General features: G+C 36.7%; 1 protein-coding gene across 3 annotated transcripts; it reads right to left on the bottom strand.

The window, feature by feature from the left end:
- Positions 1–7,947: 7,947 nt before the first annotated feature.
- On the bottom strand, positions 7,948–11,285 carry LOC133832657 (anthranilate phosphoribosyltransferase, chloroplastic-like). Of its 3 annotated transcripts, none has more exons than XM_062262973.1 (4): positions 10,554–10,932; positions 10,144–10,234; positions 8,720–8,825; positions 7,948–8,014 (listed from the first exon to the last, which is right to left on the bottom strand). In XM_062262973.1, the coding sequence occupies exons 1-3, from the start codon at positions 10,692–10,694 to the stop codon at positions 8,722–8,724; spliced, it is 336 nt and encodes a 111-aa protein (XP_062118957.1). In that variant the 5' UTR covers positions 10,695–10,932; the 3' UTR covers positions 7,948–8,014; positions 8,720–8,721. The 3 variants fall into 3 exon arrangements, with proteins under 3 accessions (XP_062118957.1, XP_062118960.1, XP_062118952.1); XM_062262976.1 differs by lacking the exon at positions 7,948–8,014 and adding an exon at positions 10,963–11,285 and having other exon boundaries at positions 8,386–8,825; positions 10,554–10,803; XM_062262968.1 differs by lacking the exon at positions 7,948–8,014 and having other exon boundaries at positions 8,386–8,825; positions 10,554–10,933.
- Between the last annotated feature and the right edge of the window lie 1,278 nt (positions 11,286–12,563).

Consider the following 12,563-nt stretch of genomic DNA (forward strand, 5'->3'; position numbering starts at 1 on the left):
GGAGGTGATGGCCTCAAAAGCTATAAGTGTAGGTCGACCCAGAATGGCATTGTATGCGGCGGGACAGTCGATGACCATGAATTCGAGGAGTTTTGAGACTGTCCGAGGTCCCTCTCCTAAGGTGATCACCAGCTCGATCGTTCCTATAGCCGCTGATCCTTCTCCAGAGAAACCATAAAGCATCACGGAGGTCGCCTTCAGCTCGGCAACAGTCAAACCCATCTTTTCCAGCGTGGACCGGAATAGAAGGTTTACCGAGCTCCCATTATCGATCAGCACTCTCCTAACCCTTTGATTAGCGAGCTGCACTGCTATGACCAGAGGGTCATTATGGGGGAACTGAACGTGGCTGGCATCTTCTTCAGTAAAAATGATTGGTTGCCTTTCCAATCACTGTTGCTTTGGCAGATGCTGTTCAAGGACAAACTCTACTCCATTATGAGCCTTAAGTTCGTTGACGTACCTCTTTTGGGCACCTCTACTCGTGCCAGCCAAATGAGGACCTCCAGAGATTGTGGAGATCTCTCCTCCTATTATTGGAGGAGGGACGTCCTGATCAACCCGAGACCTGGGCTGAGTGACCGGGACTTCTGGAGCTGGACGGGCCGCGGGAACTCTGTTCTGCGCGTATTGAGCCAAGGGGACAGCTCGGATGAGAGTCTCGATCTCATCCTTCTGGTGTCTGCAGTCATTGGTATTGTGGCCAACGTCGTTGTGGAAACGGCAAAACTTGGAGGGGTTTCGCTTCCCCTTTTGGTGCTTTAACGGCTCCGGCTTCTTCTAGGGGAGGCGAGCAGAGTTTGCTAGGAAGATGTTCTCCCTAGATTGGGTGAGCTCCGTATAAGTCGCGTAGATCGGCTTAAATTTTTCTACGGACTTATTCTTCTTTGGGCCGTGCTGGTTGCCCTCGCCGTTCCCCTTTCTCTTGCCTCCACCAAACTGGTTATTCTGTGTAACGTTCTGGGTCGCTATCACGACCTCCACTCCCACTTCAGTGGGCTGCTCAGGGACCTGGCTGGTTCCCGCAGCCGAGGCTTGGGCCTCCTCCAAGTTGATCCACCCCTGGGCCCTATTTAGGAATTCGTTTACGGAGCTGACTCCCTTCCTTTGTATCTCATTCCAGAGTCCCCCTCCGACGAGGATTCTAGTTCTCAAAGCCATGAGCTTGGAGCTGTCATCTGCGTCTCTAGCCCGAGCAGCGACGTTCGCGAACCGGCTCAGGTAAGCCTTTAGAGGCTCGTCGGGTTGTTGCCTCACGTTGGCCAGGGAGTCGGCCTTGACGCGGGCAGCCTGGGAAGCTCGGAATGCTCTCTTGAAGTCAGTAGAGAAAGTTTTCCAGGAGCTGATTGACTGTTTCTTATTCTGTTTGAACCACTCCCTGGCCGACCCAATCAGTGTGGAGGGAAATATTAAACACCTCAGCTCGGGGCCAATGTTGTGGGCCATCATCAAGGTATTGAACATACCCAGATGATCTGACGGATCTCCATCTCCGTTGAATTCGGACAAGTGCGGCATATGGAAACCGAGCGGGTACGCCGTTGTTGCTATGATGGGGTCGAAGAGCTCAAGTTCGTCCCCCGAATCGTATTCGTCCTTTTCTTTTTCTGACAGGAGCTTCCTTATTAGCTCCTCCATCTGAGCTAGGCGCTCAAGGGTTTTGTCCTGATTTCCTTGGTTATTCCGGGGCTGTTCAACAGCTCCGGATCCATTGTACATGTTTGGCGGGTTATCGTCCCTCATATCTTGAGATAGGTTATATGGGACATTCCCGCTGTCGCGTACCTCGGACAAGTCTTCCCTTGGGCGAGCACGGCTGCCATTTCCAACTGGGTTTCCCCTTTGAGAGGTAAGACGATCTCGGAGAACGCCCCTCGGGGTGGCTTGAGGACTCTGCGCCGAGCTCAGGCGTTGGCACAGGTCTCCGCCAGAAAGGTCACTACGGTGGCTTCCGGTCCAATAGCTCCCGTTTGAGAAGCTCGGAGCCTGCCTCTTGGGATGAGGATCCGGGACTTCTCTGGGCGCCCTGCCACGATGGGAAGGTCTTGTGGAAGGTGGGTTTCTCCTGCTGCTCCCATAAGCTGGAATATCTCGGACAGGTTGAGGAGGAGACGGATATCTTATCAGTGAAGGAGGATGTCTAACCGGGGATGCAATCCTAGTCTCGTCAGGGCGGATCAGGTTAGGTAGGGGCCTCTCGGCCCTGCCAACCTGCGGGTCTTGTGCTTGGCGGTCTGAGCGGGGCGCAGGACAGCTGGCCGGGACAGGTTGTCGCTGTGAGCCCTCCCTGGATCTCCTTCTAGAATTTCCTCGAGCCCTCCTGGGTGCGCTCGAGGGTGGTAGCGAGCTGGGAGTTGAAGTTCGGACCGAGCGGCTATACTGTTGCTCGACCCTGGGTAGTTCTTCGAAGGTTGTCTCTCTGCGGTGCGATGAGGGAGTAGAGTTGGATGCCGGGGGTCTGGCTGACCGGCTAGGCCTGGACCGATTACCCCGGCGGGACTTATGAGTCTCGCCTTGCCTCTTTCCGACGTTAGCGTCGGTTGCAAGAGGGGGTAGTCGGGCCAACACCTCCTTAATCTGCTGGTTAGCTTTCGCCAGCTGACTCCTCAGCTGAGCATTCTCCATCTCTACTGCCATGTAAAAATACAGGTTCGGATTAGGTGGCCGGGGAGCCGAACTTCCAGTGTCATCATGGCCTATTGGCTGCTTGCCCGGCCGCTGCTGAACTTCAAGGTTTTGCTCACCGGAGATGGCGGCATGATGGGCCTCCTGCCCATCATGTTGGTCCGCCTCGTTACCGTGTCTTGAGCGAGTGATCACCATGGTTGGGTATTTGCGATAACACCAATCTAACAAGCTCTCAATGAAAGCACTAATCTGTTGACGCGGCTCTTCGCCAACAGATAATTAAGAAATTAAGAGAATGGGATTAGTGCTATGTAACGAACCGAAATAGATAAATGATCTTAAAATGTACTAATGATTCCGATACTTTTTTTAGGTGGTTCAAAGGTTAAAATCCTTCTACTCCACCAGCCAATATTATTGCTATATTTCTGGTATTCTTTACAAGGTATTTCTTTACACAATGGAATCCAACCCTTTGCAACTCCCAGGGTCTCCCTATTTATAGGGGAGGACACCTGGGGGTCGGCAAGGGGGTCATCCCGTGACCTTCTTACCCATCATGTCATTCCTGTGACATTCATGATTAATTCCTAAAACCTGACAAATGAAGTGTGGTCTAATCAATGGGAAAGGGGGATAATGGGCCGCATGGCCCAATCAAGTCGTGGGTGCCTGAACACGCACGTTTATGCTACGTGTCCGAGAATTCAGGGATATATCAGACACGTGATGTCTGATATATGCACGTTTACATTGCGTGGTTGACTTTATAAAGGGTCATGGCTTCCAACTCAAGCTCGGCCTCGAGCTGGATGCCTTCTTAACTCGCGATCTTCATACCTCTGACTCGGATCCTTAGCGATCTTAATAAACATTTGGTCACCTCGAGCTAAAGAGGTAGGACCTGACAACAGCAGCTCCGGGCATGCGGCCTCCACGTGGCTAAGATAATTGTGCCATATCTCAGCTCGATAATAGCCCGTGGAAAATTAGGGCGTACAACTTTAAATTGTGCAAAAGCAGCAGCATGAGCTTCCAGAGATTGACTTCTCTGTTGTTCCACTGAAAAGAATTGCATATTCCCTTTAACCAGATTTTGCCTCTGCAAACAGAGCAGATAAATAAATCAAGTACAAGAAATAGGACAATTAAAGCTCAGAGTCTGCCAAGTAATCAATAAGGCATTAAAGCATGTTACAGGAAAATTCAAAAGGACCATTTGGACAAGGCTCTTTGGCAGAATATTAGTGCATAATCTCACAATGATAACGACATAGGTAAAATGAGCATGCATTTAAACATCATTTTTAACAAAACAAGTGTCATATATCTCACAATTCAGGGCCAAATTAAGAAGCATACATAGCCAAGTTAAGAAAGGATTTATGCCAAAATCATTTACTCATTTATAAATAATTACACATATATCTCTAGAAATTTATAAAATAAATACTAAAAAACAGAGGACAAAACAATAATGAACACACCCATTCAAGTAAAAGAAAAATGGACAAAAAGAAAGAATTATTTAATAAAGAAATGCTCCAATTAAAAAACAGAAACTAACTAATTAATCAAAGACAAATAATTATTTTTGCCTTTCTAATATCAAATATATATGTAATGTTGATCTTAGTACCATGTGCATGAGCTCCAAAAAAAAATGATCAGAGCTTATTCACTTCAATTGCTCTCAGGTGGAACACAGATATCCTTCAATTGCTTATCCACTTAATCATTCCAGTCAAGCATATCATTTATAGTATTTTGCCTCTAAAACTAGAAGGATTGAATATAAAAGGCAAAATAGAAAGACCTAGTAAAATCATAAGAAACGTTATATTACAAAGGATCGAATCAAAAACTATTGCATGATCATAATTATTATGGTAACCTAATAAAGTTCATTCATATATCATAGCTACAAATAAAAATATATCTGATTTATTAAAAATAATTAATTTAACAACACAACTCTGAATATATATTGTTGATTCTATCACATTTCAGTTGAAAGGCATTACATTAAAGAAGGCTAATTTATTTCAGAAGAAAACAACAGAAACAAAAACTATCATAGTTAAAAACTCTTTGTATGTATCAACTACTAGACCTAATATTAAAAGGATGATGCTTCTTATAGAAACACTTTTTCCTTACAAACATAAAGAGTCCAAATTAAACTTGAAGAAAAACAGGATAATATAAATATATTTTTTAGTTTCATGAATAGAATTACAATAATTAGTCTTTTTATCTTAAAAATTATAATACTAAATACATTCCACTCATTTAGAATTCTATTATCACTGAATATGTAACAAGTGTACAAAGTTAGAGAAATAAATTATATAATTCTTTTTTATAATGGCTGGCTATTGGGCTTTTTCATTTTTTTTGGTTTATGTATATATATATATGCACACACATTTATGTTAATATATATTTATATGATAGTTTTATTACTTGATCTGAAATGATCGACTATTACTGAGAATGAAAAATGCTGAAGGATGAAAAATGCGGAAGGTTGACAAATATATTGAAGATACAGGCTTAAACATAAGATATAATTTATATTATGCTTTAACCAATAAGCTTTTGGCTCATAATTTACTTCATAAAACGTTAATCTAGGCCACTTATATTGAAAACACGAACCAAGACATAATTGCTCATAATGATCAACACAAACCTTCAATTATATTGAAACATACTATACAGGGCATTAATCAGTATTATTCATCGACAATTAAAATGAAAATAATAACAGATTAATTCTTATGGATGCTTTGAGCAACCTGTAGTGATCTAATCTCATCTAGTTGGAGAGCATTGATAATAAACAAATGTTGATAATTAAAGAGTATCTGAAACTAAAGAATAAAAAACTTAAAAGTAAATAATAACACTAATCAATATCCTTATAAGAATGTGAAATAGAATCTCACCTATAATGGTAGAACCTTTAAGGTTGGCCACACTTTAAAATTGCAACACCGTTTCTTTTAGTAATTTAATCTAGTCCTGAAACCACATCAATTTATCATAAAATAATGATAAATAAACTGAGAACTTTTGATATTGAAAAACAAAAATAAAATTTTACAGCTTTACAAGACTTACTGATCATTTCATGACAATATGTTTTAATACTTATCTATATATATACACATGTAAGACATGAATTATACTAAGGAAAAAATAAAGATAAAGATAATAACCACTCAATGATGATAAGGCAACCACTACTCCACATCTGCCTATTCACCATATAACCAAAACATTATGCAAGGAAGAAGAAGTGCATAAACAACTTACAGAACTGAGGTAAAGCAATTACACTCACATGCATACAAACAACCATAAGAAAAGAATTGGTAGACTGCTCCGTCATAGCTATGGCTCACAGAATCCCAACTGTCATGGACTGCACTAAGGTGCTTGCCATTAGTGATGGTCAGTACTAAACTTTTCTACTCAATTCAACAATTTTTATACATATATTCAGTGTTTATAAACTAAGGCAACAAACACTGGCACTTATTTTGAGGGTTGATTGGTAGTTACAAGTGTTTTGGGTATTTTATTTTAGCCAAGTGAAGTTTTTTTAATAAGATTTTGGTGGAGCAGCTAGTGGGTGTTTAGTTTTCGTTTTTATAGATTAACAAGTGATTATTGTAATAATTTTTATTTAAAAAAAATGTTGAATATTGTAAAACTTGGTCATAGACCAACCATGTGGTGTATTTCTTTATTTTAATTCTGTGTTTTGGTTTGGCTCTCATAATATGGTCTGTGTTATACTCATGTTTAGTATTGATGATATAAATAAAAATTGCCAACTTGAGTCTAAGGAAAAATCACCTTAATAAGAAAAACCATAATTAATTTATGAGTTACTTAGCAAACAAAAATCAAGAATAAAATACCCAAAACAATATTTCAGCAACTTCAAAACAATATGATCATACTATGTACTCATAAAACAAATTGGTTATGAAAAAAGAAATAAATAAGTCTGTTGCATCCCATTGAGTCCCTAACCCTATGTGTAGCCAATAATCCCATTTTATCCAACCAGTACTAGATTTCTAATATAAGCACCAACTGGGGCATAGGACTCCAAAGTCTATTAGGTACCAAATTTCCAAGCGGTATGTCCTGAATCTAAGCATGCACTATAGCCAATCTCAATCTAATCATAACTATGATTTATCACTAGCTAGAACTTGTTTCAGGACATACAGTAAGAACTTGCACTCTTAATGGTGGACCAATTCAACATCAAATACTAACATACAGCACAGAAATTAGATTACCTTATAAAAGATAAATAAAAAGGATGAAAGAAACGTATATTATAACCCTGATGAACACCAAACACAAAAGTGAGCCCCAGTTGATTAAAAAAAACAAATCTTTTGTCTAAATCATTATCTTGATTACTCAATCAACTCATTAGTCATGGAACCCAATAGTGATCTAAGACTTCCTTCTGTTTTTAAGGCCCTTGAGTGGGGACATTGGGAAAATATATGGCCACCAGACTATGCCAGCAACTAAAACCTTGTTACTAATGTACAAACACTTCTGTTACCCCCAAAACCCAGGTAAAAATCGCATCTTTTTCAGGGAAAATCAAAGCAAAATGTAATAGCTTTAGCTTATAAAAAAAGCTAAAGTAACAGATTTTTCTGGACATTACAAGTGGGAATCCCCTTGCAAAGAGCCCAAGACCCACAACAGAAATCAGTGGCACGATTATAATAGGACTAAATAAGCCATTTATGAAGAAATTTTTGCTCTTTTGGCTAGACTATACACGGATATTTTTCTTTTCATAATGTAAAAATTGTATTGTCTTATTCTTTGTGGCATTTCTAATTTCTAATTCATGTTGATTGCAACTTATAGTTTAGTCCCTTCACTTATCTTTTTTATTCTCTCTTTTCAATCTGAATTTAATTCAAACCACTTGTAAAAAAATGTAACTGAAATTAATTGTATATTTATATAAATAATTTTTACACAAACATAATTCATTATATGTATAGTTTCATGATTCCATCCTTGAAACAAAGAGTGCAATAAATATAAAATCTGTAGACTTCAGCAATTGATGATTTCAGATTTTTATAATCTTTAAGTACAGTGGACTTTTTTCTTTCTTCTTCTTTTCTTATTTGGTCTTATTGAATAAGTATAGACTTGGAAATGTTTATCACATTAAATATAAATAAAAAAGAGGAAAAATCAATAAAATGCGTATTGCATATCTAAAACCAGAAAACGAAATTGAATTGAACTTACTTTCTGCTGCTTCTGCAATTCTTCTCACAAACTCATCCTTTTTATTTATGCCTCAGAATTGCAATCGCATCAACTGTATCAATAACAGTGTATGTGGTAAAACCAAATATTAATTTTCACATTACAACATTAAGCAATTTATCAAAATCACATATTAAAATTGTAATAATGTGTAAAATTGCAGCTTTATAACAACAATCCAGACAACCAACCATTATTTTGGCATTCTAGAATCTGAAATACACATATTTTATTGCTTCCAAAACTATCTCTTAACTAAGTAAACAACCAGTGAATCTAACACCCAAACTAACACAGAATGGAACGAATTCGTAAACTCTCACAAAAATTTTCTGAAAAATAATTATGACCGACCCACAAAGCAGATTATAAAAAGAATTATGATTGTCCAATACCTAAAAAAAATTAGAATTTGTACATATGTATACATCAAAATTTATTACAGGGAAACAAATGATACTAAAAGTCAAAAGCTACCTGCTAAATTTATTTTCTATTGGAAAAATGATAAAATTTTGAGGTATTGATATCCCAAGACACGAGGTAAAACCTAAAACATATACGTTTCTCATAGAATTACAGTTAGCAAACTGCATGATTAAGATTCTAAAAGCAGCCTATACCAAAAAAGAAATGATTATAGTAAATAAATTCAACAGAAGAACTTCAAAAAGAAAAATAGAGGTGACCAAGTCCAGAAATAAATAAATAAAATCACAATCTAATCAAAGAAAATACAAGAATGAAGATTACATACCATTATATATTTGTATATATTTCACTTTGCCCCAAATTATGTATTGGACAATCATGAGTCATGACATAGATTTCCTCTCTATGCTTCAATTGCGCCCCATATGAACCTAATTAACAAGGTGGAAAAATATAAATAAAAAGTCACAAACCACATTCAGCTCATTAATCTCTTTAAGGAAGAAAAAAATATTTATAAGAGAAAAATCAAAATTAAACCATCAAACAAATAAAACATATAAACTTATAGACATTAAACATTAAACTTAGAAAGCCCACAAGTCATACAAAAATAAACACGCACAACATATAACATATAGAGTTACTTCTTGCAAGCTTCTTTTTTTTTTTTTGTATATTTCTCACATTGAAATATTTCGACACCCCTGTAATAGTAAGAATTAGTATAACTCACATCCAATTTTCAATTTCCACTAATGTTTCAAATGCTAATTAAATAGAAATTTACAGAGGAACAATACTGCATAAATATCCACTTTTGACATTAGACTCCAAAAAATAACTTAGCAATCCCAAAAAAGAGTCAATCTCTGAATGAGATACAAGTAAACAAAGTAGTCAAATACTAAAAAATATGACTAGTTTCGTGAGTTAGGACTGTGATAATAAAGATTGTGTGGTCACTATCAAACTCTCTCACATTAAAAGGCTTAAAAGATGATTCCAACATTGACAAAAGTGAGATCTCCACATGTATTTGCTTAAATGCATATATATAGTTCAATTGATTAAATTAATCAATGAAACAATGACACGCAACATTTCCATCCATCACTTTCTTTGAATGAACATCCTCTTGTCCATTTCAACATTGGAATAATCTAGTAGCATCAAAGGAAACCAACCATGATAGAGTAAGGATAAATTTAAGTGTAACATTTAACTAAGTTTCTTGAATTGAGATATATTCATACAAAATAGAAAATGCAATGTTCGCTCATGATTATCAACTATATCCACATATAGTTTATATGCTAATATATATATATATTGAATTCTTTTTGTTTTTTCTTTGCTCCAACAAAAAAATTGGGTAAATTCTTGAAATTATTTATTCAAGCAAAACTCACTATTATAATGGTCAAGATATATATAAATATATATGTATATAAAGCATATAAAACAAAGTTAGCTAGAATAAGCTGCAACAGTGATATAAGAGCCAAAATATAGTAAACATTTAACACTTAACTCAAAACAAACCTTTCATTTAAAATATTAGCGTAATTAAATCAACATTACAATTCAAAAACAGAGTCATTAAAGCTTTTTTTATCAATAAAGAAATCAATAAATACTTATATGTATTATTTTGGACCTCTTTTTGTTAACACTATCTTATGAGAAAGACACGCATAGACACAACATACACACACACACACTAAAATCAACTACTAGATGCATTACCAAGGGGGCTCATCTCATCCAAGCCCTCTGAGTAAACAACTAATGCTTGTTTCATGCCAAATTGCTGCAATGCTTTAGCCATATTCAAAACCTATTCAATGAACCACAGAAACATGAAACAAGGTATTAAAAGATTATGCTTGTCAAAGATTTGTTTAATGTGAATTACATGCATCATCATTTATGTTGTTTAATGTGAATTACTTTATCTTTTTTGTTTTACAAACGGTTCCATCATCATTTATGTAAAAGCCTTAGATATGCTAGTCATATTTGCTAGTCACCATGAACATCATATGTAGACCACAATTCAACAAAACAGTTTTTACTTTCAACAATTCAAGTTTAGCTCTAACAATTTACAATATGGGATCACATTCATGTCAAGTAATCAATAAAATTGATGCCACCTTTGCAATTTTGGCACCACAAGCTGCAGCAAGTATTGAAGCTCCAGTCGAAATGTTAACTGTGTTTGCTCCATCACCACCTGTTCCAACAATGTCCACTGCATCAAGTAAGCCCTCTACTTCTAAACTATGCTTGATCATCGCCCTCGCAAGCCCCACAATTTGTTTAACCACTAAAATCCATAAGTCATTTCTTTACTTATTTCCTTGAAACATACCCCCAAAAATTCTTCAGTAGAGAACCTACAGCCTATCAAAATTTCTTAGAAAATAATCAATTGCATTGATAACAGTTCTTTCTATCCAAACAGCATGGTAATAAGACTTTCAACAGTCTAAAACCCTGGCTGGACAAACTAAGTTATCTAGTGTAAATAAATTCACATTGATATGAATAAAGGAACCTTACTTCCTCGAAAGTCCCTCCTTTGGCTCTCAGTAACACCAGAAAAGCACTAATCAAAGCCTCATCGGCACCATTCAGCAAAAATAATTAGCTGCAGCTTGTGGTGCCAAAATTGCAAAGCCTCATCTCCTCGAAAGTCTCTCCTTTGGCTCTCAACGTCCATCAACATGAATAATAATAATATAGCTAATTATAATGTATGAAGATATAGAAGCTTGAACTGTTACCACATGAGATGCTAAATTCAACAAATTTCAATAACACATTTTGCTAAATTATAAAAATTTAGAATGAAGTTAATTGTGAGAGTAAAGTACCATTTCGAGACTCAAGGAAGCCAAAATCAAACAAATGATATCTACCGACTGAAACCCATTAATTTCTTCTGTCGATTTGATTGAAAAGGAAATTAGGGAAGAAAATGAAACCCCATAAATTGTTGCGTTTATGTTGTCCATTTGGAATCCCTAGTAGAGATGGAATTGGAATTCCTTGAAAGCCCTCTAATTTCGTCATTCTTGTGGCTCTCTCACTCTTCATGCCTGGGCTTGTGGAATCTAGGCCCTCGCTTGGTGCACACTCGAGGCTCTACAGCAAAACGGGTGTAGAATCGTGCCTGGTGGTGGCCCACGAATGGAAGTCGGACTGGGTCGAAGGCACGCAGAGGTGGGCTCACACCTGGGGTCACTTGGTTGGGGGGTTGGGTTCACGAGTGCCTGAGATTTGGAGCTTGGCTCGAAGAAAAAGGGTTGTGAGGATGGTGGTTAAGTGGTCGGAGCTGAGGATGATGGTGGTTACGGGAGTGGCGGCTAGGGCGAAGGGAAGAGAATGAGAAAGAGAACGAGAAGGAGTGGCTTGGTTTCGAGGGTAGGCTGGTTTTTTTTTATATTTTATTTTTATTACTTTACCACTTTTTACATAGTATATATAATAATACATTTTCAAAAGACTTACAATTATGTGTTCTGGAAAGTAGCTTTTGGTGTAGTGGTACCTTGAACTTGTTAGTTTTTTTTTAATATGTTTAATTTTAAAAAAAAAAAATCAAAGGCAATGTTTTGGTTTAATTTTTCTTTTAATATGTTTATGTTGTTCTTTTATATATAATATTTTTAATTTTTAAAAAATTGATATGATAATTATAAAAAAAAACATAATAAAAATAATTAATAAATTTTCTAAATAAAACTAAGCAAACGTGCATTGCACATTGCTTGCACCTAGTTATCCTAAAAAAATATGTGTGACGTGCTTGCCATTAAATATATTTACAAACAATAACAAATTAAGCATTATTAGAGATGAATACCAATTCCAACTTATCTAACTTGACCCAATACAATCACATGGACAATTTTTGTTACTTTTATTAACAATTTATATATTTTTTATAGGGATATTGGCAACGATAATACCCAAATTTTTTCAAAAGTTACACTTTAATACCCAAAAAAATTTTGCGGTAAAAATACTTAAATCTACAACTTTGGTGCAACCATTAGTACTCAGTGTTAACTGCCTGTTAAGTATCAACGTGGAACATTTTTATTAGTCGAATTGGCGAGGATAATACCCAAATCTTTACAAAAGTTATACATTAATAC

This window comes from Humulus lupulus, chromosome 1, assembly GCF_963169125.1.
Source record: "Humulus lupulus chromosome 1, drHumLupu1.1, whole genome shotgun sequence".
Classification (NCBI taxonomy): Eukaryota; Viridiplantae; Streptophyta; class Magnoliopsida; order Rosales; family Cannabaceae; genus Humulus; species Humulus lupulus.

Excerpts from the sequence above, each read along its gene's own strand:
- LOC133832657 (XM_062262973.1), bottom strand. The coding sequence starts at position 10,694 with ATGATCAAGCATAGTTTAGAAGTAGAGGGCTTACTTGATGCAGTGGAC. Across the intron at positions 10,235-10,553 it reads GTGGTGCCAAAATTGCAAAG|GTTTTGAATATGGCTAAAGC; the intron begins GTGGCATCAATT and ends TTCATTGAATAG. Across the intron at positions 8,826-10,143 it reads GGATGAGATGAGCCCCCTTG|GTTCATATGGGGCGCAATTG; the intron begins GTAATGCATCTA and ends CTTGTTAATTAG.